General features: G+C 43.4%; 5 protein-coding genes and 1 long non-coding RNA gene across 7 annotated transcripts; 3 read left to right on the top strand and 3 right to left on the bottom strand.

Moving 5' to 3' along the window:
* Positions 1 to 979: 979 nt before the first annotated feature.
* slc25a4 (solute carrier family 25 member 4) lies at positions 980 to 3,265 on the top strand. Its single transcript, XM_088373381.1, has 4 exons — positions 980 to 1,170; positions 2,071 to 2,557; positions 2,619 to 2,759; positions 2,864 to 3,265. The coding sequence occupies exons 1-4, from the start codon at positions 1,060 to 1,062 to the stop codon at positions 3,019 to 3,021; spliced, it is 897 nt and encodes a 298-aa protein (XP_088229507.1). The 5' UTR covers positions 980 to 1,059; the 3' UTR covers positions 3,022 to 3,265.
* A 35-nt stretch (positions 3,266 to 3,300) lies between these two features.
* On the bottom strand, positions 3,301 to 5,967 carry cfap97 (cilia and flagella associated protein 97). The gene is made up of 4 exons (XM_088373379.1): positions 5,311 to 5,967; positions 4,800 to 5,071; positions 3,897 to 4,041; positions 3,301 to 3,766 (listed from the first exon to the last, which is right to left on the bottom strand). The coding sequence occupies exons 1-4, from the start codon at positions 5,816 to 5,818 to the stop codon at positions 3,642 to 3,644; spliced, it is 1,050 nt and encodes a 349-aa protein (XP_088229505.1). The 5' UTR covers positions 5,819 to 5,967; the 3' UTR covers positions 3,301 to 3,641.
* On the top strand, positions 5,317 to 10,203 carry LOC148399554 (uncharacterized). Its single transcript, XR_015857968.1, has 2 exons — positions 5,317 to 6,423; positions 6,531 to 10,203. It is a non-coding gene; the product is annotated as an uncharacterized LOC148399554 (long non-coding RNA).
* On the bottom strand, positions 7,029 to 10,690 carry LOC148399553 (uncharacterized). Its single transcript, XM_088373378.1, has 5 exons — positions 10,449 to 10,690; positions 8,784 to 9,056; positions 8,237 to 8,485; positions 7,746 to 8,009; positions 7,029 to 7,524 (listed from the first exon to the last, which is right to left on the bottom strand). Exons 1-5 carry the CDS (start codon positions 10,666 to 10,668, stop codon positions 7,373 to 7,375), a joined length of 1,158 nt encoding a protein of 385 aa, XP_088229504.1. The 5' UTR covers positions 10,669 to 10,690; the 3' UTR covers positions 7,029 to 7,372.
* A 918-nt stretch (positions 10,691 to 11,608) lies between these two features.
* On the bottom strand, positions 11,609 to 14,709 carry ufsp2 (ufm1-specific peptidase 2). 2 transcript variants are annotated; one of them, XM_088373376.1, is made up of 12 exons: positions 14,589 to 14,709; positions 14,343 to 14,430; positions 14,059 to 14,242; positions 13,924 to 13,990; positions 13,538 to 13,692; positions 13,249 to 13,441; positions 12,977 to 13,123; positions 12,750 to 12,914; positions 12,293 to 12,417; positions 12,141 to 12,217; positions 11,892 to 12,016; positions 11,609 to 11,813 (listed from the first exon to the last, which is right to left on the bottom strand). In XM_088373376.1, the coding sequence occupies exons 1-12, from the start codon at positions 14,589 to 14,591 to the stop codon at positions 11,727 to 11,729; spliced, it is 1,416 nt and encodes a 471-aa protein (XP_088229502.1). In that variant the 5' UTR covers positions 14,592 to 14,709; the 3' UTR covers positions 11,609 to 11,726. The 2 variants fall into 2 exon arrangements, with proteins under 2 accessions (XP_088229502.1, XP_088229503.1); XM_088373377.1 differs by having other exon boundaries at positions 14,059 to 14,259; positions 14,589 to 14,637.
* Positions 14,710 to 16,674: 1,965 nt separating this feature from the next.
* gucy1a1 (guanylate cyclase 1 soluble subunit alpha 1) lies at positions 16,675 to 24,705 on the top strand. The gene is made up of 8 exons (XM_088372680.1): positions 16,675 to 17,074; positions 17,204 to 17,259; positions 17,892 to 17,971; positions 18,526 to 19,238; positions 21,316 to 21,801; positions 22,595 to 22,738; positions 22,821 to 22,975; positions 23,131 to 24,705. The coding sequence occupies exons 1-8, from the start codon at positions 16,844 to 16,846 to the stop codon at positions 23,267 to 23,269; spliced, it is 2,004 nt and encodes a 667-aa protein (XP_088228806.1). The 5' UTR covers positions 16,675 to 16,843; the 3' UTR covers positions 23,270 to 24,705.
* The last annotated feature ends 5 nt before the right edge of the window (positions 24,706 to 24,710 follow it).

Here is a 24,710-nt window from a genome sequence, read left to right as displayed (position 1 = left end):
TTTGGCAACTTTAAAAAGTTTGTATTTTGATTGGTTTGATGTGGTGAATAAATGAGGAAGAAATGGGTTAAAAAAAATTGGAGCAAAAATCAATTTAGGAATAAGCTGCAAGAAGAAGCAGGTGCAAGCAAGTCCGCTGCTAGGCCGGCTGCATGAAGAGCTCACGTGAGAGGGACGCTCAATCCCCAGCAAACCTTCTGTGTCTGCCAGCTGAGCTTCAACTCTGACCTCAAAAGGAGGGGTGAGGGGGCGACTCCACTCAGGGAGTGGGCTTCTCACTCCACGGTAATGCCGAATAAAGTGCTGTGTTATTTCTATTAATGTGTCGCCCAGTAAAAGTGGCTGTTTGAGTTGCCACTAAGCTCTTCAGTGCCATCAACTGGCTGGTGTGTGAAGTTCAAGAACTGGTAAACAGCACCGCCTTGTGGTTATCCAGTGAAATGCATTTAGGATTAATCATTGAAGTGAAGCCTCCATTTTAATCACTTGGATCATATTCTGGGAACACTTTTGTTTAATCGTGTCCATGTAAATAATGTATAGGATTATTTAGTGAATGTGCAGGTTGGGTTTTTTAAATAAAACTTTAATAATTGACTACACTGTTTAATTAGTATATTTATGAATATGGGTTATATATATATCTCATAAAAAGTCTCGAAAAAACTCACACAGAAACACACCAAATAAGGTAAATTTAAAACTGGATCATTTTTAAGAAGATAGAAAATGCAGTGTTGACTGTTTTCGAGAAAATCTTGCACGTAGAAGATTATTTGCACATATTAAGTGACCGTATCGTTTCTACTCTCTCGTGTCCTTTAAACGTCCCCTCGATGTGTGTGTGCGCACATCATTAAACTTCCTCGTGAACTTCAACCTCGGATATTAATTCAGCCTCGTGAGCGGGTTCGACGAGGAGTAGATCCATCAGCTCTTAATTCTCGCGATACACCAGCTCCCCTCATATATTAGGACACGCGTGGGTGGCGCATCGTCCACTTGGACCTGCCACATTGGGTATCCTGCAGGAGCTGCGTGTGTGTGAAGCGTGCAGCCATGTCGGACGCGGTGACCAGTTTCCTGAAAGACTTCTTGGCCGGTGGTGTGGCCGCTGCAATCTCCAAAACAGCCGTGGCACCCATCGAAAGAGTCAAACTCTTACTGCAGGTAATGAAAAATATTGAAATGAGCGCGCAATATTGAAATAAGTGCGCAACACAGTGGTGCGCAAGAGCAAAATGCGTTCGACTTGTGCGTCTAAATGTGCGTTAGTCTGGAGCAACCAACCAAATTTGGGTGCGTAATCTATGCGTAAAAGTATCGAGTAAGTACAAAGTAAGAGCAAGCGTGAGAACGCCTTATTCCCGTGCGTAAAAGTTGGTGACGTAAGCTTGTATGGGCGTCATGCGCGTCAATGAGCGTGTCGTCAAAATGATCTCCTGAAATAATGCGTAATGCGTGCGGTAACGTTAAAGAAAAAAGTGATAACTGCTGAAATGAGTCAATCTTGTCATGCGTAATAGTTAGTGGGTGGAGCAAGAACAGCTCCTGATACGGATCAACCAACGTTCGTGTGCGTAAAAGTTGGTGACTCATTATCACCGGACGAAATAAGTCAGGCAAGGTTGGTAAATCGAATCGCTGTCAGAGTCCAATCTTGATTTGTGCGTAAAACCTGATCTACGTCTAACTGTGCGTCATACGTGTAAATATGTGACTTTGTTTTTTAAATTCACAACATTGTTGGCGCTCACGGTTATGAATGCGTCACCATTGAAAGTCCGCCTTGCGCCATCAGTGAGCCAAAATTTACTACTTGAATTCAGAGTCCGACTTAAGCATAAGCAGTGAAAGTGAAGCGCTAAATTTAACTCGGGAACTGTAACTTCATACTCAGACCGTTCTCGAGTGACAGTGGGGAAGACGCTACGTGGACAAAAATATTGGGACACCCGGTTGCGTAGACAGAAGGTTACAAATAGAGGTCAGTGATGTTGTCAATCTATACTTGTTATCAATTTACTTGTCAATTTAAATATCAAGACTTGTACTACTGTTTTTGTGCAGGTCCAGCATGCCAGTAAGCAGATCACAGCTGAGATGCAGTACAAGGGCATCATGGACTGCGTGGTGCGGATCCCAAAGGAACAAGGCTTTCTGTCCTTCTGGAGGGGCAACCTGGCCAACGTGATCCGATACTTCCCCACCCAGGCCCTCAACTTCGCCTTCAAAGACAAGTACAAGAAGATCTTCCTCGGTGGCGTGGACCAGAAAACACAATTCTGGCGCTACTTTGCCGGCAACCTGGCGTCGGGCGGCGCGGCCGGCGCCACCTCGCTGTGCTTCGTCTATCCACTGGACTTCGCCAGGACGCGATTGGCCGCCGACATTGGCAAGGGCACGGCCGAGAGGGAGTTCACTGGCCTGGGGAATTGTATCACGAAGATCTTCAAGGCGGACGGCCTCAAGGGGCTCTACCTGGGCTTCAACGTGTCCGTGCAGGGCATCATCATCTACAGGGCCGCCTACTTCGGCTGCTTTGACACAGCTAAAGGCAAGGCAAAATGTAGTTAAATAAATCTCCAAGATTCACATTTATCCTCCGACGCCAACAGGAATGCTTCCCGATCCCAAGAACACACACATCGTGGTCAGCTGGATGATCGCCCAGACGGTGACGGCCGCGGCTGGCCTTGTGTCGTACCCCTTCGACACCGTCAGACGTCGTATGATGATGCAGTCCGGACGCAGAGGAGGTGAGCTTGTCACAAAACCTGTCTATTCCCATCCAAGTCTAAGAAAAACATGGCTGGAATATTTTGCTGTATCAATTTTGCCGTTTTCAAATGACTCCTTGCAGCTGACATCATGTACAAGGGCACAATCGATTGCTGGAGGAAGATCCTCAAGGATGAAGGTTCCAAAGCTTTCTTCAAGGGCGCTTGGTCCAATGTGATCAGAGGGATGGGCGGAGCTTTTGTGCTGGTGCTATACGACGAGATCAAGAAGTACACATAGGCCATCGCCGTGCGTCGCCATGGATACCCTTCAGGATGCTTGCTAGTCTTAAGTCAGCTCTTTACATGTGTGGGAGCAACTCAAAAAAAATAAAAATCTGCAACCACAACATTAGGTACACCTGCACAATGCAATGCTTGAGATTGAATTGTGGAGGTGTTCCTAATTAAGTGGCCAGGGAGTGCCAAGTTAAGGCCAAGTGTAACCAACGTCTGACATAATAAAGATTTACAGTTTCTCACCATGTGGTGCCATAACACACTGCTGTCAAACAAATAGTGTCATTTACATGTTTTTAATCACATTTTAATCACACATTTTTCAGACAATTTTAGTTTTGAAAATATGACATCACTTAACTGTCGAATGAAAAAGTGGTATTTACATTTTAAATTCAAATGTTATATTATAATTTCACATTTGATTTAATTCACCAAGCATTACAATTCGGACATGTAATTTAATTAGACTTTTAATACGGCATCATTTACGTTTAGCTTCCTATCAAATTTCAAAAGTGTTTTTTTTTTTCAATTTTAAATCTCTAATCAAAATGTCATTTGAATGTTTTATTTCTTTAAAAAAAAAATCTACTTATGCACACTGTACAGCATATAAGACTAACAACAAAAAGGTGGGCGGGCCGCGAGGAGGGCTTTAGACCTGGCTGTGTTGGAGCTTGCCGAGGTGACTCGCGTTCCAATCTGGGAGGTGCTGCCCCGTATCGAGGCCAAGCCGGCGGCCACTGTGGACGAAGACAAAATTGAATTTTTACATTCAAACATGTGTCTCCGCTTAACTATTCTGCTTGTTGCTGCTACCATACAAAAGCTTCATGAAACATTTGGCGGACATTTTGGTGTGTTAGGTCATACCGCTGGATGGAAGTATGTTGGTGGCGGCGTCGCACACTTCGCATGGAGTTGCCTGGAATCGAACTTGACGCTGGTAGTCAGACAGCAGGTTGGCACGTTTGAGTGCCGGCGTGGGTTTGACGTACTCCAACCTCTTCAGGAGAGCCTGCAGAGAAAGCAAAGCCACTGTGAGTGAACATGTGATCACATATTCAATTACTACACTCCAGGAATAGACAGTGACAAAGATGTGAAAGAGTGGGCATACTCAAAAAGACGAATCATCAAACATGGAGACACAGTATTGAGATGAAGCATAAAGCAGCTCAAAATAGTGAGAATGTATTTATAATTATTTACCGCAATACACAGTATGAACAATCAAAATGGCGGCTGGCTCATCTTTTTGATTGGAGGCTGTCAACAAAAGGCTTACCTTCATTTAACTTTTAACACTCACCCTTTATGGCCGTGGTTAGAATAAGCCAACAAAACCATTGGCCAATGGGGCAGTTATGATCGAGCCCGACAAACTCTGCCCGGCAACAAGCGATTCAGTGAGCGTTAGCTTACCACAAAAGGACACTGTTTTTTCAGCTATATGGAGCAAAGAGCAAAACATATTAAGAATATGTACGATATAGTGTGGGAAGAGGCAAAAGAACTGCAGCGGTTGGATTTTCCGATAATGTCACAGTGAGTTCTGCTGTGGTGCGCCACCACCCTCCCCAGCTGCTACCATCCGTCCACGTCTGTCCAAAGTGTCTTCTTTCAATGAACCCACTCTCCAAGAACTCAGCTGAGCAACCACCACTAAATCTTACAAGTCATCAGTGGACTTATTTGAGCATCGTACCCAGAAATATACCATTCAGCTACATCCGCAAAGCCATCACTTTCGGGGGAAAGCAAAGCTGAACTCACTTGGTTGTCCTTCTCGATGCGTTTCTGCTCACGCAGGCGGTTGACAGAGCTGTGAGGGATGAGCGGGGTGGTGTTCTTGCGGGTGAACTGGTTTACGATGGCACCGGGCGCTAAGGAGATGCGGGAGAGCACCCGCAGGAGTCGCTGATTCTCGTGGTCGATGCGTTGCACCTCGTTGTTGTTGAAGGTGAAGTTCTTCCTGCATGGCCGTCCTCTGCAGTGAAGGATGAGGTTGTCCTCTATGAGACTTCCACTGGCAAAGGAGTCCGTGTCTGAAACATAATTATACATCCTCGTCAAATGAGGTCACTCGGTTATCTTTTATATCATTTTCTTTCATTACATTTCTGTGCTTTGTCATTTACGCTGTACAGCTATTTATTTGGTGCTTTTTCAATATATTTGCTGAAGAACTTTGTCACCCTGGCCAGTGTGCACCCCACTGAAAATATTTAGCTACGCCCCTGTAACGATGTACTAGTCAGCTGTCACATCGACAGTTGCACTCCACCTGCATTCAAGGTTCCCTCTGGACGGAGGATGCTGCTGGCTCGGGTCGGCGTCACACTCTCTCGCCGCTTCCCCTTGGCGCTGCTATCCCTGAAAGGTGAGGAGGCCGGGCTGCCCCTCTGCGTGTAGTCCGACCCTTCAGCCCGGGACAACCTGTTGGACGCCCTGCTGGGGACGCCAGCGGACGGTGCTCGGCCACTCCTCCTCGAGGCTCCCGGCGAGCTGTAGCGGCTCGAGAGGTTGTAAGAACTCGGCAGTGTTCTGGCTCGGGAGGACCGCTCGCTGGTTACTTCCGATGCCGAGCGCGAGCCCACGGGTGCGCGACGGGTGCCTTCCGTGCTGCAGTCGCTGTCCCCGTCCTCTAAGGCATCGAAGGAACCACTGGGAACGCTCTCTTCCGCGCCATTGTCTTCGCTCCTGCCTCGTCTACCCCGGTCTCTGTCATCGTCGGGATCGCTGTCAAAAAAGGAGTGGTCGACGTCACCCTCCAAGTCACTTGGATTGTACATGGCCGTACGGGTGAGACTGGAGCGCGGCGTTTAAAATCAGGAAGAAGAGCGACAAAAGTACGCTGGCTGACGTCACTTCCTGGCAACGGTTGTCATGGGTCGCGGTTGCCAGATTTGTGCCTCTTGGATACACATTTCAAACTCCGAGCTAGGCCTAAGCAGCCTCGAAGGGAGCTCGATCTCTGATTTAATCATCGCGTCATCGCTCTTACGAATGTGATAAAGAAGTGACACAACTGGTTCAATCAAAGCCGCATACTGATGACAGCTCGCTATGACACCGTTCAAAGACCTTACGTGTTGATGTCCAGCGGATTTAAAGGTTTATGTCAGCCCATGACGGAGATGACGTATTTATGCAATTCAACATTTTGTCCACTAGATGTCACGAGCGACTGGCGTCATCGTTTCGCGATCGAGTTGGTACATGAACATCGTAGAAACGGGCCGTGGTCTACATTTTTTTAGGTGTAATATATCAGCTCCTTTCCGCAAAAATATCAGCCAATACATGTAAACATTCCTCAAAAATGTTCGCCTAAAGCCACCCACAAACCTTCCCCTGGAATCCTTCCATTCAAAAGAGTGGCCCAAGGAGAAGAAAGGTAACGGACCAACATGTCTCGGCTCTATCCTAATTGCCACAACAAACATTACTCCAGACTATGATGCACTAGCAATTATTATTTTTTTAATCGTCGTTTTCTACCAGGTTCAGGAGCTCCAGTGCGATGTCCTTGGCACCAGTACTTAGTGTTGTCACTAGTAAGTTTGGAAGGTCATTATCCTTATGCCGCGCGACATCCGGATCAGGGTCAGAAACTGTGCCTTGGACTTTCAATTTGACCGCTCCGCCCTTCTTGCCCCTGCATGGCACACTTGCATTCTGGTGTCGTGTCCGCCAGCAGAAGAGGGCAAAGTATCACCCAGTACACATTTGAGGAAAGACGGTTACGTGCTATTTGCCCTCTTCATTTCTGAATATTCATTCAGCCATTGTCAATTGTTTTCTTGGTTATTACGTTAGTTTTGTGAGAGAAAACTGCACTGGCCCCAAACAGTAACAGGACTTGCAAGAGAAAACCACCACCAGCACCATTTCATCGTTGGTGGATGGAGCAAGTGTGTTCAACACTCAGCTGACGCATTGATCGTCATTCAAGCCCTAAATGTAGCCGCCGTTTGTGAATGAGCTCATTCAAAACAAAACAAAGATTGACGACTTTATTGAAGATAGGGGAAAAAGAACAATCGAGCAGCAAAAAGCAGCAAATTAAAGGAAAAGCAAATCTAACTCCATGCATGAGCTTAATCCATGACTAAATGCGCCAAAACTTACCAACTAACTAAATGCGCCTACAGTGGCAGCAATTGTAAGCTTAATCAACGACTAAATGCGCCTATGGTGGCAATTCAATGGCAAAATGTACAGTGGCAAATCAATGGTCGGAGAATGCATGCAGAGACCAATCAATGGCTGGCTGGTGGGTGGGCGGGCTGCCTGGCGCTGGCTTTTTCTGCCTCCACCTTCAGCGTGCTGTGCTGTGCTGTCTTCTAGGCGGCCAGCTGAAGCAGCAGATGCACCAGGGTGACCGTCACCAGCAGAGCAGGTGAGTAGGACAGGCCGCCGCCGCCGCCGCCGCCGCCGAGAGCGCGCGTAGTTGCCACCTTTTTGGTGGTGGTGCTCCCAACGGCTCCTTTCGGATCTGAATGGGAGAATGGCAATTGGAAAAGGTCAGCTGGCAACGTTTGAACTTGCCGCACACTTTTGCGCGCAGCACCGCGAGTGCGCTTTGTAAAGGAAAAAGTGCCGCTGAATGGGCTAGCTTCTTGGTTAGCTTCCACTGCCAATGAAACGCAAAATGTTTTCGGGTCAAAGCTTTTCGGGTCTCGTACCACCGAGTGGATTGTGCAACATCAAACTCACCCGGAAAGCTGACAGTGAAGGACACAGTCTTGCTGTCGTAGGTGGCCTTGTAGGTTCCCGCATCGGCTGGTTCCAGGGTGTCGAGTATCAGACCTTCATTCTTGGTTCCTTTTTTCACGTTCCCCTCGGGGAGTGTGCCGCCCTCTTTCTCCCAGGTGACAGTACTAGTAGTAACTGATCCTGAGATTCTCAATTTGAGGGGTTTCCCCAGCTTGCCCTCGCACTTCACGGTAGATCCCGCTTCTCCTCCAAAGCAGTCGGCCACTGCCAGCACAAGAAAAGCAGATGTACATTCCGGTAACACGGGATGGATTGTGAGTGTACATTTAGCAAAATGTTTGGTAATCATTTGGCTAAGGTGCTGTCATGTGCACCTTCTAGTTTTTCTCACTCAAGCCTGCAAATGTGTGTGCGTGCGTGATTGTGCCTATATCAAGAAATGGTGCACAAAAAGCTTTCGTGTGGCGAGCGGCTTTCCTGCAACATCAAACCTTGGACGACAATCCCTTTGTCATTGTTGGTGCCTTTGTACTCTCCCTCGTCGTCGTCGTCCAGTTTCATGATCGTCAGGGCCTTCGCTTTGAGTCCACTGTACTTATCCGCAGCTTCTGTAATTGGGCCGTTGTCCTTCTTCCAGTCGTATGGGCCGGTGCCGTCATCCGACTTCAATTCGAGCTCTCCACCCGGCTTGCCCTTGCATGTCACCTTTCCAGACTGGCTGCCGGCGCAGACTGGTACCACTGCCAGCACAAGAAAAGCAGAATCACTCACTCTGAGCAAAGACGGTGGCACTAACTAAGTGGAAAAAGGCGCCGAGATGTTTTGCTATTTTGGTCAAACTTTGGACAAATCAGTTTTTTTCTCCAACTTTTCTCCTGAGCATAAGAGAATTTTGCAAACGCAGTTTCCCTGTGTGGAGTGTGTGCGTGTTGTCCCTGTGCGCGCGCACATTCTAAAAACATGTGTGTGCCCTGTGCGAAGGAAATGGTGCGCAAGAAGCTTTTTTGTGTGGCCAGCGGCTTTCCTGCAACATCTAACCTTGGACCTGGAACTTTTCCTCTGGTGTTGTGCCGGCCGTGTACTCTCCCTCGTCGCCTTCTGCCAGCTTCAGGATCGTCAGTGTTTTCACGTCAGCACTAATAATACGCTTATCAGCTTCGTTCGTAATTTTAATAGTTCCTTTCATCCATTTGGTATTAGTAGCTCCGGTTGAGATTGTCAATATGACTTTTTCGCCCGCCTTGCGCTTGCACGGCACAGTTGAGCCAGCGGTGCCCGTGCAAGTTTCCTCTGTCTGCACCGCTGTCAGCACTAGAAAAGCAGAAGAGGGCAAAGTGTATCATCACTCACTCTGGTCTGGTCTGGTCTGTGTGCAAAGTACACATTTGAGGAAAGACTGTTAAGACGCTATTTGCCGTTTTCATTTCTGAATATTCATTTAGCCATTGTCAATTGTTCTTTACTTTTTTGTTTGCGAGAGAAAAAGATGAAACTGCACTGGCCCCAAACTGTAATCCGCTATTAAGACCAAATTCAATTCGCCCTTCTTGTTTGCTTCCATGAGTGGTTTGAAATGTTTTGTTTTAAACAAGTTTTCTTTTGAAACAAAGGTTAACATTGTGATCCTCCCACCCCCCTCCGCCCGCACAACGCCATGTCCCGTTTGTAAATGCTAAATATTCCCTTTGTTATTTGAATTTGAGAACGAAAATCTGAATTTATTCTTTATAGTGTATACCGTTTGCAATGAAAGTTTCTATGAGTGGTTTTAAATGTTTTGCTTGAAATAAGCTTTCTTTGAAACAAAGGTGATGTGTTTTATTATATTGAAAAACGTCATATTCTGTTTGAAAATGCAACATGTGATGATTCCGTTTAAAAAAAATCCAAATTTATTCTTTATAATGTACACAGTTTGCAGTGAAAGTGGTTTTAAATGTTTTGTTCTACATAGGCTCTCTTTGAAACCAAGATAACATTTTGTTCATATTCAGAAAATGCCATGTTTTGTTTGAAAAGGCAAAATCTGATCCCCTTTGTTGAAAAAAATCGGAATTTTTTTCTTAACAGTGTATACGGTTGGCAATGAAAGTGGTTTTAAATGTTTTTTTTTTTTTTTTTAAATAGGCTTTCTTTGAAAACAAGCTAACATTTTAAACAACGTCATGATCGGGTTGAAAATGGAAACTGATTCCCTTTATTGTTTAAAAAATGTAGACGGCCTGTTTGCAATGAAAGTGGTTTTAAATCTTTTGTTTGAAAATGGACTTTCTTTGAAGCCAAGGCAACACTTACTGATTAGCTATAGTCCCATGTTCCGTTTGAAAATGCAAAATGTGATTCCCTTTGTTTAAAAAAAAAAATCTGAATTTATTCGTAAGAGTGGATACCGTTTGCAATGAAAGTTTCCATGAGTGGTTTTGAATTTTTTTTTTTTAAAGGCTTTCTTTGAAATCAAGGTAACGTGTTATCTCTATTCAAAAAGCGCCACGTTCTATTTAAGAATACAACATTGATTTCAATTTGTTGAAGATCCGAATTTATTCTTTAAATAAACCTAAATCAAGTGATGTGGCAGAGAAAAAGCAAGGCACACACACACACACAACAAAGTCCTAAGTCTCCTAAATCCAGTTTTATTCATGCGCCTAAAAGCTTGCGCAAAATGGTTAGCAACATAGTAATTGAATTCAACGCCCTTACCTTGCCCAAATAGCTGGCTGTACACGAGCACCAAGCACAGCAGCTTGGAGAATTTCATCTTCTTTCTAGGATGACTAGGAAAGAAAGGAGGGAGCGTTCGGACCTGCCGGAGCTGGGGCTGGAGCTGAGTGAAGAGGTGCGAGCAGGCGAATCCACCGAACCAAACGAGCCGAAAGAACTTTGCGAGCGAGCTTCCTATAAAGCGCTCAATTGGCGTCATCTTCAATGGCGCTTGGAAAGTTTGCACATTTGTTGCTTGTTCATTGGCTGCATTTGGGAACTTTATGACGAGTGCGTGCGCGCGCGCGTGCGCGATACACGTACGCAAAAGCTGCTGCGCAGCCTTACATAACCCTCTTTGTCTTACGCCATACAGCTCCTTTAAGTCTTTACGAAATGTCATAACTGTTGCCGATCCGAGTAACGACGAGCGGCACTTTTTGTCCTTTCACAAGTCTTTTCGATTCTTTTCCAAATCCACTGAACATACGGGGCCGTCTCCTCGACATTCACGTGCCCCTTTCGAAATACTTATCGCGGTGGTGCCTTTAAAGGCAGTAGGAAAAATCGCCAGCTAACAAAAAGACATCCAACCGAGTTAAGAAATGACTAGAAAAATCACAAGGACGACGACTATGGGCACACAAAGCCCACATGGAACATCACTGAAATATCTGTGAGCCCCTGTCGATAATTTCAGTGGCATACCATTGAAGCAAGCAATGCACAGGCCATCATGCGCAAGCAAATCCCGCCAAAAAACAAAAAGTTTATCGGAACAACCTTGGGGTGGGGATTCAATTTTGTTCTTCCCACTGCTTTTCAAGCATTATTATTTCATTTTATGTGTAGTAAAAAAAAAAAAAAAAAAACTTCATTTTTTTTGTACCGCTACAAAATGCCATTGCCGGTTACCTAAAAAAAAAAGACTTAACTTTTTGAACTCTTAACTATTTGAAGCACCTGCATGAGCCTGGCTTCCCACCCCGCGCAAGTGTGTACTTAGTGTACGTACTCGCACCGTTTGACAGAACAAAGTGACAAAGCGCGCAGGTTAACTGAAATGTGTAGATGGGCACTGGCGGCTCTGAGTAATTTGGTGCCCTAGGCAAGATTTTCCCTGGAGCCCCCTGGTCGTGGAGTGTCATTGCCTAACATAGTTCACCAAATGAGATGCTGATTTATTGGACAAACGTTCACACACAGACTTGTGCCTGGCGGTGGCAGTCATAGGATTTACATGACAAAGCACTGGTAGTGAGTCGACATGGCCGTACATTAGATTGCTTTGGGCCTCTGGGGGAGACACATATTATAATATGCCGTTTGATCCCAAAACTCAGGTCCTTTCCAGCCACACCAACCCTGGGGGAGAGACGAGAGAGACGAAACAAAAGTTCTGAAAGTCCGTCATGAAGACGCGGAGCCAATTTTGAGGTCCACCTTCTCTGTGATGACCTGCAAGTCCTCTGCGCCTGTATAATGAGGATCCAGGATGAGGAAGCGAATCTGCCCAGTGGTCTCGCTCCAAGCGACGCCTAGAATGGTGTGAGCCAAGACCCCCCCACCTGCAAAAGACAGAATTTTTACCATCCCGCATCTTTTTTTTCTTTTCTTTTATGCCTAACCCTACTTGAATAAGCCGGCACTATCAAAGCTCATGAAGTAGTACTTTTTAAACGTCAAACTTACCAATCATCACTGGAGTTCCCTCAGAGAGAAAATGATTTGCCAGCTCTCTGCCTTTGGAAGCCATATCAGATCCCTGGCTGAAATAACAAGTGTTCATCGTTCCATAAATCTATAAACATGAAACTATCAGACAGGGAGCAAAGCAGACAAACCTCACGAATAAAATCTTGGATGTAACCCCGAGTAGTTGGCTGAGGACAGCGTGAACCTCGAAAGATCCAATCCACTGACGAGACCCGACAAAGGACCCTTGTTTGTCACCGACATCCACCAACGCCTAAAAGTAACATGTACAGAAATGGAGGTTGATGATGGTTTGATACCATTTTAATTGCAGCTAGAGTCGTGCCGAATTTAAGCCCGTGACGAGTGTACGAGTCGTATTGCAATACAGTCCCAAAATGGCGGCAAATGATCCTGAAATTGCATCGAGCCAAACAAACCCGTGCGACTGAAACAAAAAAAAAGATAACAGCCCAAAAAGCTGCCTTGACGTAGACATGACTGCAACGATGTAGTTGCACAAGTGTACACACCCTCAAAAACTGGCGCTGTAGCTTAGCCAATAACCTGATGATAAGGAAAAATGGTCCCATTCGTGCCAACTACCTGTTGGATTTCCTTGTGAGTGGGGACAGTCCGCTCTACGTAGCCTTGCTGCTGGAACCAGGAGCAGATGGTCTGCAGAGAGCGATAAGCGCAGCCCCAGCCGTTGTCGTCCATGCGGTCCTGCATGTAGTGGTGGTAACTGTACAGGCCTTGCACCAAGTATGCCTGAAACACGCATAAATCATCAAAACTCCCATTCCAGAACGCATCGGAGCAAATAGCTTTACCTTTCCATCGTCCAAGGTGGGATGCGTGAGAGCCAGGTGAGGGTTTCGGAGGTAACCATCTTTGTAGGGTTCGTTGGGGAAGTGATAAGCGTTGGCTCTTCTAAAATAGGGTTTGTCCTCTGGCAGCTTAAAGCGCGCATGCAGCTCCTGTAAAATTGAGAACAAAAAAAAAGTTTAGACTAAAAGATGGCGTGATTGATGATACACAAAACTAAATTCCAAAAGGTAACCTGGATATCGTGGCACTGCGCCGCTGTCATTTACGTACGTACCTTACGCTGGTTCTCGAGTTGACTGTCAGGCACCCCAGCAGGATAGATTGTTGTCACCAGTCCTTTGGGTTCTGGAAGCAGAAAGTGGAAAGGCTCTGGGACCAATAGCTTTGTTCCCTTCATGTGGCGCAGCATCTCTCGCTTCATCTCATCCAGCTGATGTATTAGCGCCTCCAGCAGGCGCTCACAGGCACTGCACAATGAGATGACGGAGAGTTTCCAATCAAAGTTTCAGCCTTAGCTGGAACAAAAAAACAAATGTATATATCATTTTAATTGTGACGGTTACTCTTTGATGGTGTCGGTGGAGCATATGTGGACAACGCAGTCCATTGGAAGAGTTGTAGACAGGAAGTGGGACTTCTGGATGGTTTTGCGGAGAACAGGTGCCGGGAGGGGACCTGGCTTTGTCACTTCCATCATGAGGTTTAGGCTGATCACTCTCTAAATACCAAAGTGATTATGTGATGAAAATATACACATGTATGGGTATATTCTGTAAAGTTTTTTCTCTCTATTTAATTAGGGCTTACGCACTTCTGGTTCAATGCAATCTTTACTTTTTTTTCTTGTAATTGTGAGGTATAAAAAAGGTTGAATGTCATGTAATCTATGTATTCATCTTTCTAATATAACAGGGGGAAAAAAATGACAAAATACAAAATGTTCACATACGGCTGCCGAGCTCTTTTTGCCCTTCTTCTTTGCTGACCTTTTGCCAACCAACTCTTGTTCATCGATGCTGAAATGCAAGTCAAATCAAATGAAAACAAATGGAACAGGTGTAAAAGAAGAAGAAAAATAACTTACTGTATCCATTTATGTAGATCGTCACACGGTGTGTTTGCAGTTATTTCTTTCGGGGTCACGTGAACGTGCTTGTTTGGCCAGATTATAACTGGGCTATCCTGGACTCGAAGGATGCAAGATTCTGACTTCACCTGAGAGCGTAAGTTCTCAAATGTTCTTGAGATGCATTTATGCATGAGCGTCACTGAAAAAAGAAATGAACTTTACAGAAACTCGCGTATTAATTCAGAGGAGAATGCACCCGAAGAGATATTGACCCTATGTTTAAAAACATTTCATTATACCATCAGTGCTGTCCAGGAGACATTTGAGCTCCAGATGTCCTCTCGCACGGAGAAATTCTCCTGGCTCGACATTAATTGGATCTTCAATCTGAAATAGTACAAAATAAATGAGCAGCTGGCAGGGAAGTTTTATATTCACCATATGTGGACAACTAGCGACAACGTGGTATGCAATTGACAACGTGACAAACCTAGACTAATATTAATACAGTTACAAATGTGCTTTTAAATCGTTGTCATACCCACCATGGTGCTTTTTTATGGTAGAAAAAAAATCTGGATAGTTATTCACACGAGGCTGCCATGTCTGTTTTACAATTTTTGACGTGTATCTTTCCGCAACAGCTGATTGGCCCACAATATCCCCTCCCACTGCTGTTGCATTCAGTGTAACTCGTAATTTTGTGAAACAACATAAGACTTTTAAAAATAAATGTAAATATCGTCGACATAAATTACACGTTTTACAAAAAATACAACACCGGAACAAAACGGGATTGCATACATTTTATTTGTTACATAATGCTAAAGAGCGATACTGAAGTATGAATTTCTCCCAAGCTGTCATATATTATACAGCGTAATCAAATGTAACTAACATCTACGCATGCGTGGTTCTACTGGTGGGTCATGGAGTGAGGCGCACGATAATTATTCCAGCATCAGTGCCCATTCTGCCCTTCATATGCAACATGGGAAAACATCGTCTTTTTTTTTTTTTTGCGTTGACATTAATCAATTTGCAATGGAACACCAATGCAATGACGTTTTTCACTGTAACAAAAAAGCTTGAATGTGTTTCTTCGTGCTTTGCCTGGGGCGACAGCATGGCAATGCCTGCATGCAAGAGCTGGCAGATTGAGTGGGCACTGCATGTACAAATGGGAGCTCACAGCAAAAACTTCTCATTTCATTTACATTTATACGGAATAAACACACCATCATTAAATAGACAGACATTTTTATTTAGTACAAGTTTGTATTAAAACGTAACAAAATAAGGGCTTTTCACAAATTGCATCAAGTGTACCCACTTTGACCACCTGGGGGCAGTTTAAGACAGATATATATATGGCTCGTCTCATCTTGCAGAGTATAAGATTAAATATGACTGAAATACACCTGTATAGCTGTGATTTCTGTCATTCATTTGTTGCTGCGCCTTTTGTGTTTAAATAGCTTCTCTTTTGCTGAAACCGAGGATTATATACTTCATGTATAAGCAGACGGATATATGTGGTGTTAGCATTAGTAATTAGCTAGTGGGATAGAAGATAAACTTTGTTCTTTAAAAAAATTTAAAACTGCTATGCAGTGCGCAACATAAATTGTTGTCTTGAGGGAAAAAAATGACATATCTATTTCGAGTATTGCATTTATTTCTTCAAGTGGACATATTTCATTGATGTGAAGGCTATTATATTTAGTAATATTTAGTTTGACAACATTTGCCTCATGTCATACAAAGTCTCAAAATAACACCGAGTAGCATTTATTAAAAATATGTCTTGAGAAGCAACCCATAAGAATATCACAATCTATTTGGAACGAGTTTTCCTTGGCATTGACCCCATGCAGCTCAAGCAGTAATCTATTGCTGTTTATCTCTGGTAAAATCTCACCATGTCGACCTTGATTTGCAACAGGGCCGTTGCTATCTTTGCTGCGTTTTGTAAACAGGATCTGTGCACTGTATATGGCTCACGTTGTGTGCTGGAAACGAAAGGCACACGTACACATCTAGCGAGAAGATATGAAGTATAAGCATCGCATATATCTTTTTGCTTGTGTGTGATGACTCTTGGCCAGATGAATGTATACATTGTGAACATGTCGAGAAGTATTTGCGTCATTTTTCAGCTTGAGAATTCCTGATAGATGGATGTTAAATTAATATTTGACTAATGATACCACAGGGAGAAAAGAATGAACTAGCAACAACTTCTCAAGTCAAGCTGTGTCAAAATGTTTAAGCCCAGAAACAAACCACACAAGCATGGGGAGAACATGCAAACTCCACACATGGAGCTGAGAATTCCAACCAGGATATTAGTACAGTGAGGCGGGCATGCCACCCACTCGTCTACCATGCAGCCAAATACATATAAAGTGAAGAGAGAAAAAAAATCTATTGCATGTGAGAAGTCGTCTGGAAATAACGTCTCCTTGCTGATAGGTCGCTCAGCTCCATCAGCCGTGCTTGAGCATGGATTGGCCTGCAGCTCTCTGGCAACCCCCCCCCCCCTTCTCCTTACCCCCCCCCCCCCCCCTCCCCCCCTACCCCTCCCCTCCCAGGCGCTTATCGCTCTGTTCCACCATCAGTCCAAAGAAGCTGAGTGCAGAAGAACATCGCATCACGTCTTGGTTGAAGATTTAGCGATGAAAAGGATGCAAACACCAAAATAAGATGCGCGCACCAGAAGATGGCATTCTGGCGCGTCTGTTTGCATGCACAATGAGCTCAGTGCCTGTGTGGTGAGGACATCATAGCACCAGTGAAGATGTTCTGCGCCAGGCTGAAGGAGCTGAAGATAACCGGAGAGTGTCCTTTCTCCAAAAGCGACCAGCATCAACAGCAGGAGAAGGAAGAAGAGCAGCAGCGTGGAGATGCCGGGGAGAGCTCGGCAGCGCGCGGCAGGAGGAGCGCGCACGAACCAGCACAGAGGGGCACCAGAGCCAAAGTGAACCTGCATACCCTCGGAGAGAGCATTCGCAAACTGGCGTGTCCTCAGGTGAGTGCGAGCGTGCGCGCAATAGAAGATTTTTTTTTTTTAAGAAATAAAAAATTGGCTGCCATTTTAGGATTTTATCCGCCCCTCACCCCCTCCTAATTAAAGACGTCTCTCACTTTAACTTTGCAGTTCCAGAGGCTGCACGCTGCCCTCCAAAGTATGATGAAACAAAGAGAATCGGAAAGGTAATATTTTATATTAGGCAGAACTTCCACCAAGGTATTGGCTATAGTTGTCATTTCAATGAGAGCTACTCAGACACTTAAGGGTGGGGAACATCAGGAGCCAGTTCAGTTTCATAAAATCCATATGTAATTAATAATAATCATTAATCATCATCAACAACAAAAAACAATATTCCTTTTTTTTAAAGCATGGGTTTAATTTCTCAGTCAGCCATATTGATTTTTTTTATAGATTTAATTGATTCAAACAAGTACTTACATTATTGTGTGATTAATATGTTAAACTAAAATTCATTCATTAGGCCTATTTTTATGAACAGCCTAGTTTTTGAATTCATCCTCAAATTTGACATCTTGCTTTTTTCACCTACAAAAGAAACAGCTGTGGATTCATTTTATAATGTACTATGTCTTTGAATAATGTATACAGTAGAGATAGAAAAATTAGTTGTTTAGAAAAAGCAGGATTTGTTTACTGTCAATAAGATCCTATACTGTTCATACAATATTTTTGTCTTACCCCTCTCATGATAATATTGTCTTGAAATGCATTTGTATAACAGTTCTTAGCAGCTCTACGTGTGAACTCTGAGTTGTAGTCCTTTGTTGTAACCTAATCTTTGTGTTTGCAGCATTGCAGTTTGTTGCACGGACTGCAGAGAAGAACCGGAACATTTAATGAAGATGATGAACACTTACTCAACCAAAACAGGTAACCGCAAATTGGACACTCATAACGCACGCTACCTGTCAATTGTGAAACCGTTTCCTGGTTTGTACATGTTAGCTATGGCATTCCAATTAAATACTAACGTAATACTATATTATAGTACTGTGTGATCTGGAGAAAACCATCTATCCTGATATGGGTCATTTTTATACCCCATGCCATTTAATAAAGTTCACAAAATGAAAACAAATATGTCAAGTATGTCTGCAGTTTAATTAGTAAAAGAGACAATAAATGAATTGTTTTAGAGGAACATAGATTTGTCATCTTGTTCTAAATTCAAGCTCTGGCTCATTTGACTGTGGTGTCTCAGTCTGAACACTAGGGGCGCCTGAGTACAAGTGCTGTTTGTTGTTATTTTGAGGGAATAGTAAATCTAGATTGTGATTTGACAAGCTGTATACCCCGTACATTGAGGCAAAGTGTTGTCCTATGAAATGATATGATCATATATTTACAAAAACAAATGTGAGAGATCTACTCACTTTTGTACGGTATATTTACAACTTCTCATAGTCCCTGCTTGTATCCTGCAGCCATTCCGATTGAAGCCTTGAGAGTGTCCCTCGGCGAGGAGCTCTTCCAAATGTGCTACGAGGAGGACGGTCACATTTTACGGGTGGTGGGGGGCGCGCTTCACGACTTCCTCAACAGCTTCAACGTGCTCCTGAAGCAAAGCAGCGTGCACCGGGTTGATGGAGGGGATTGTTTAAATCAAGCATCCGTGCTGTGCATAGACAAAGATCCGGGTCTGCTTACTGTCTACTTCTTCAACCCTCACCCCACTACCGAGCTCTTCTTCCCTGGGGTCATCAAGGCAGCCGCCCGTTTGCTCTATCACACCACCGTGGATGTGCTGATGGACCCGCCCAGCGCCAAAGACAGCATCCTTCAATCCAACCCGCAGCACAGTCTTCTATACACTGTGGTGGTCAAGGGGGATAAAAACCTGAGCCCCAGTCCTCTGCGGGCGAGCTCAGCTGGGACCCTTCCTACCTCTCTGTTTTCCACTATCTTCCCCTTCCATCTTATCCTGGACCAAGACCTGGTTCTGGTTCAAATCGGACACGGGCTCAGGAAGAGACTGAGCAGGAAGGACAGTCTCAGGCGGACTTTGACTTTCCAAGAACACTTCTCCATCGTGTGCCCTCAAATCAAATGTACCTTTCAAGGCATCCTGACCATGCTCAACACCCAGTTTGTCCTTCGGATCAAGCAAGGGGTCTCCGGAGCGGACAACACAGTAAAGGTATGTCCAGGCTCAGAACTGTGTCAGTCGGTTGGTTGGTTGGTTTCAGGCGAGGTTATTAATGGCACCATTCGGCCCAAGGTGGAGATCAACATCCTCCCACCAGCCGAGATCACAAGCAAATGTCATCCTCCTTTTCTCCATCAAAGGCTCAGTGAGCCTGGTGCTATTTATGGACGGGTGCAACTGGTCGCCATGACAAGAACCAAGTCGTCAATACATTAATGCTTCACTATTCACAGAGGCTAGACTCCCCTTACAGCGAGAAAAAACAAGAACAACTGAATCCCCTCCCAATATTAATTGTCTATATTCATTTTTCAAAGTCCGGTAGAAAAGTAGTCCATTGGTCTGCGGCAAAAAAGGAAATAAAAGAACAATTGACAGCTGGTGACTTTGTTTCTATAGGTGAGGGGAGTAGTTTACAATTTTGTCATATTTGGCGCCATCTTGTGGAATCTATAGGCAGTTCTAACCCTCTTGGTATCTGAGGGTTCATTACTTGTTAATTATTTGTATTTATTTGCTAATCGGGTATATAAAAGCATGTCATTCCAAACGGTTATACTCAGGCTTGTTAACACGGTGTAAACATCACTGCTCTGATACTTTCGTGCATCCATTGACCTTTACTCCTAAATCTGTTTACATCACGGGTGATGACCAGCATTTGTACGTCTTTCCACCAGAGAGTTACGGTATGAGTCTTAATCACAGCTCTGTTTTGGCTCTAACATTTTCCCATGTATTTACGTCGAAAACAAATTATGTTGAAGATCGTCTACAAACACCTGTTTGACTTTTAAAATTATTTGATGTCATCTGTCCGCCATAAGTCAAACGGAAAAAGCTGATACTAAATATAAGTAAGAATAGCGATTTTTTTTTAACACGCCATTATTCTAACCCTTGACTTTGAGCTGCAATGAGAGGTCCATCATGTTCCATCGTATCTTACGTTGAATCTGTTCCAGCGTGAGAACTAAAGCACCCAGGCAAAGTTCAGCCTTAATCCATCGTTTGATTCCTGTCAACGTTTTACAACTTCAGTTCGGTTCAGTATGTACTTTCGTGTCCCAAAAGGACGGGAATAAAAGAAAATGAAGACAGTTTAGAAATAGTCAAAACAACAAAGTCATAACTTTTTAAGGATAGATTGATCGTAGAGACAAGACACACGAGCTAATGTGCCGATTATAGTAGAGCTATTTGTAGCATTGTGGCAAATTTAGCATTTTTATTACAGTCTTTTGGTCTTATTTGTCCCACGCGAGGGCTTTAATTTCCCCGATGAAAAGACCTCAAAGCAAGAAGAAGATGTCCTTTTCAGTCCAGTCTGGCTTTTGCCTTTTTTGAAGACTTGCTTTTTAAATTTAGCCATCAAAGGAGCCTGTAGGATATTTTTTATTGCTAGCTAGCCACCTCCACAATTCTTGGAATGACAGTAAAACTAAAAACAGACTGGATACAAGTCTCGGTTCCAAATATTAATGTCTTGGTTGAAGCAAGAGAGTTTTAAATGATTTTTGAACCAAGATGATCAAGGTGTCAGCTATCTACCAGCCACCATTTTAAACATTTTCAACAGGTAGCTAAGGTCAGTTTAGCGGATGCTAGCATTTACTTTCCCACTTGTTGAAAAGTTTCCCCTTCAATTTATATAGTAAGAACATCAGTGATTAATGAATACAATGAAAAGCAGTCTGTCCATTTCACACTGTTTAATTTGGCCTTTTTTTAAAAACGTTTTTAAGCTAACCTGTGTGTATTGCACTGACGATACGAGAAATTCAAGTCAAAGCCAAAGCGGACTTTGGTTGGATGGCATTTGTCATGTTTAGAAATAGCATTCCGCTGCAATATAAATAAATAATCTACTCTGGCATGGCTGACGCAGTTGCACACTGTAGAGTTGCCAATACTTTGTGTTCTTAGTCATACAGTGTGTCCTAATATAGTTTATTGATTTGTGAGTGATGTTGTCCAAAGGACATTGGAATGAAAAATCAGTCTTTCTTAAAGTAAACTAAATACACTACCAATCCTTACTGGAGAACTTAAAGATCTGTCTTTGCAGCTCATGGACCTCAAGGGCCAAATGATCTACGTTTCCGAGTCCAACGTGATCTTGTTCCTGGGTTCGCCGTGTGTGGATAAGCTGGAGGAGCTAACGGGGCGCGGGCTCTACCTGTCCGACATCCCCATTCACAACGCACTACGTGACGTGGTTCTGGTCGGAGAGCAAGCCAAAGCGCAGGACGGCTTGAAGAAACGTCTCGGGAAAGCCAAAGCGGCATTGGAGCAGGCCCACCGGGCGCTTGAGGAAGAGAAGAAAAAAACAGTGGACCTTCTTTTCTCCATCTTTCCTGGTACCGTAGCTCAGCAATTGTGGCAAGGCCAGACGGTCCAAGCTAAGAATTTTGAGCGGGTCACCCTGCTGTTTTCCGACTTGGTGGGCTTCACGGCTGTTTGCTCGCTGTGCACGCCGATGCAAGTGATCACCATGCTCAACGAGCTGTACACCAGGTTCGACCATCATTGCGGGGAGCTTGATGTTTACAAGGTAAGTAAACTTCAGTTCAGATTTACCTGAATACCTGAAGACTGACGCTGTGTGTGTGTTTCGGGCATCGGCGAGGCCTGGCCAAAAGCTGGTTCCTATAAACAACATGTCAACGAAGCCTTAACAGAAGATATAGCCGCATGTTTGACAAATACATCGTAAAGATGCGAGGAAGCTCCTTCAGGACTCTGTTCCATTCCACGTTCGTGTCTAAAAATAGTTCCACTTTGTCTGTGTCACATAGTTGTCGAGTGCTCTCTAGTTACATGAAAGAAGACGACGACTTTAAGACGGCAAAGGATGAAGTAGAATTGAAATTTTATGGCTGCCGGCTTTCGGTACTCAGACAGACTGCCTTCCACTTCATCGCACTTGTCGTTTTGTTGATCATTTCTTTTGGATTAATGACACTATTGCATATTATCAATTCTTTCATGACATTTACATAGAGACGCTGATGAGTAAAAGACTGAGGTGTCCAGGTGTTGCCACATTTCAGGTACTTTTAACGGCAATATTTAAAAAATATTCTAAATAAGTAAAATATAAATAAATAAATAGAAATACTTTAAATTATTTTCAAAATATTAATATTTTTTTCTTTTATTAAGAAAATGTCAAATGTCTCGCATCAAAAAAATGACTGAATATTTAGGAAAGACCTAAGGGCAGTTAATGACGAGGATGCAGAAGATAGGCGTAGATGTTTTTTTTGTTGAGAGGGGGGTTCAACCCAAGTGATAGATGGACGTGTCAGAAGACTCCTAATGCTATCTTACTGTGCTACGTCCAGGTGGAGACCATTGGGGATGCTTATTGTGTTGCTGGTGGCCTACATAAGGAGAGTGACAACCATGCGGCCCAGATTGCATTGATGGCCTTAAAGATGATGGAGCTTTCTGATGAAGTCAAGACTCCAACTGGAGAACAAATACAGGTAACAAAGCAGATGGATATAGTTCAAAAGTGGGAATAAAAATCGAGTAGACACATTTCGGATATATGTCATTGTTTTTCAGATGCGTATCGGGCTGCACACCGGATCAATGCTAGCCGGTGTAGTCGGAGTAAAAATGCCCCGTTATTGTCTTTTTGGAAATAACGTCACCCTGGCCAACAAGTTTGAATCGTGCAGCCAACCTCGCAAAATCAACATCAGTCCGACGACGCACAGGTGACAGGTTTTTATGACAATGTCCAATTTCATCCTTTCCCCAACGGAAAGAACACATGTACTAGGCAGGAAACTGAAAATTAAGAGGAGCACTGTGTTTCCTCGAATGTCCAGCCACATTGATTCATGTTTTATTTGTGTACACTTCATCCTAGGTTGCTGAAGGAGCGTCCAGAGTTTGTTTTCATTCCCAGGAGCAGGCAGGAGCTTCCGGCCAACTTCCCAGAGGACATTCCTGGTGTTTGTTACTTTTTAGAAGCTTCCTTCAAAACTTCACAAGTGACTCGGAAATGAAGTCCAGCTGCTGCAGAGAAGCTCCTGAAGCTCCACCTCAGTGCTTCTATATTAGAGTTGTCCAGATATTGATGTCGCTAAGTGTTTGTCTCGCTTGCGGTCATTTCAAAATACAGCTGATGGCTAATTCCCACAAATGATTGACGGTCCCACCGAGTACGTACATCACAGTTCCCATTTGAGAGTTATAAATCCACCCCAACCATCAATTCACTCCCAACTTCACAGAGACAATTTAAAATATTATACACTGTGGAATTCTCAATGTTTGACATCATCTGCGCCGTGACCGTGACACTGGTTTACTTCCAAGTTGTTGTCATTGGAAAACTAATTTTCCCATGGTGAATAATGTCAAGTCAACTCATTCCAGGTTCACACTGTTGACACCATAAAATTGTTATTTACTGTATTACGCAGGCAATGTTTTAATGAACATCAAAGTTAACCATTGACACATAAAACTAAAACTTATGGAGTGTAACATCACACGTGATATTTGCAACTTTAGGTTTTGGTTATCTTTCAAGGAATAGATTGTTTTTCAGTGTGTGTGTGTAATCTAGTTTAAATTGTACCAAGTTTTGGCATTTCAATTTAAGAGGTTCCACATTACAAGCGATGTTGTGTAAAGGTCATAGTAGCAATTTCACACAACCCCAACAATGCAATAAGTAGCTCGATATTGCTAGATGGTCCTATTATCCATCTGTACAAACACTCACAGCAGGATTAATCAGTTCTAAAACTGTTAATAATTATTCAAACCCAAATTTAAGGCACTTTTATTATGATTATTCCTTAAATATTTCAATACACAAATGAATGCTGCCAAATAGGATTAGTGACATCGTTTGATAACATAGATTCCAAATGCTTTTTGGGTTAGAATGATCAAATATTTTGTTAGGATGAGAAAGAAATTCTATAGATATTTTTCCAGTGAATATGTAAGCGACATTTTCCCCCTTTTGTAATTTTCTGTCTTCCTGCTTGCACCTTGAACTGGGCAGGAAAATTCAAAAAGAACACTAAACTGCAAATCTGCAAAGAGAGATTTTTACATGTTTCCACTATCTAGAATCAAGTTTCACAGAGCAGACTTAGGTGCCTTATGAAAGCAGGATAGCACATTTTGTTGTTAATAAAGTGGATCACTTTTGTTTCTTCCAATATGAATGCAAGCCACAAATTCTTCCATCAAAGTATATATTTGAAATACATTCATTATACATTCCAGTACTGCAGTTTCCTAGTAAAGTATTTTTACTGTTTTCACTGTACACATGTTTATACTCTATTTATTACATTGTTTCATAGCACAAAGAGCATACAAAAACAAAAATACAATGAATGTCCTTCGATCACTCATAAGGATGTGCTTTAATTGTTACTGTAGTGCAAACAAGAGTGCAATAAATATAAGATCAAATGAACCTGG

The sequence above is a fragment of the Syngnathus floridae genome, chromosome 4 (assembly GCF_059516105.1).
Source record: "Syngnathus floridae isolate MCC-2025c chromosome 4, RoL_Sflo_1.0, whole genome shotgun sequence".
Taxonomy (NCBI): domain Eukaryota; kingdom Metazoa; phylum Chordata; class Actinopteri; order Syngnathiformes; family Syngnathidae; genus Syngnathus; species Syngnathus floridae.
Note: the sequence above shows the minus strand (reverse complement) of the source record. Positions and strands in the feature narration are given on the sequence as shown.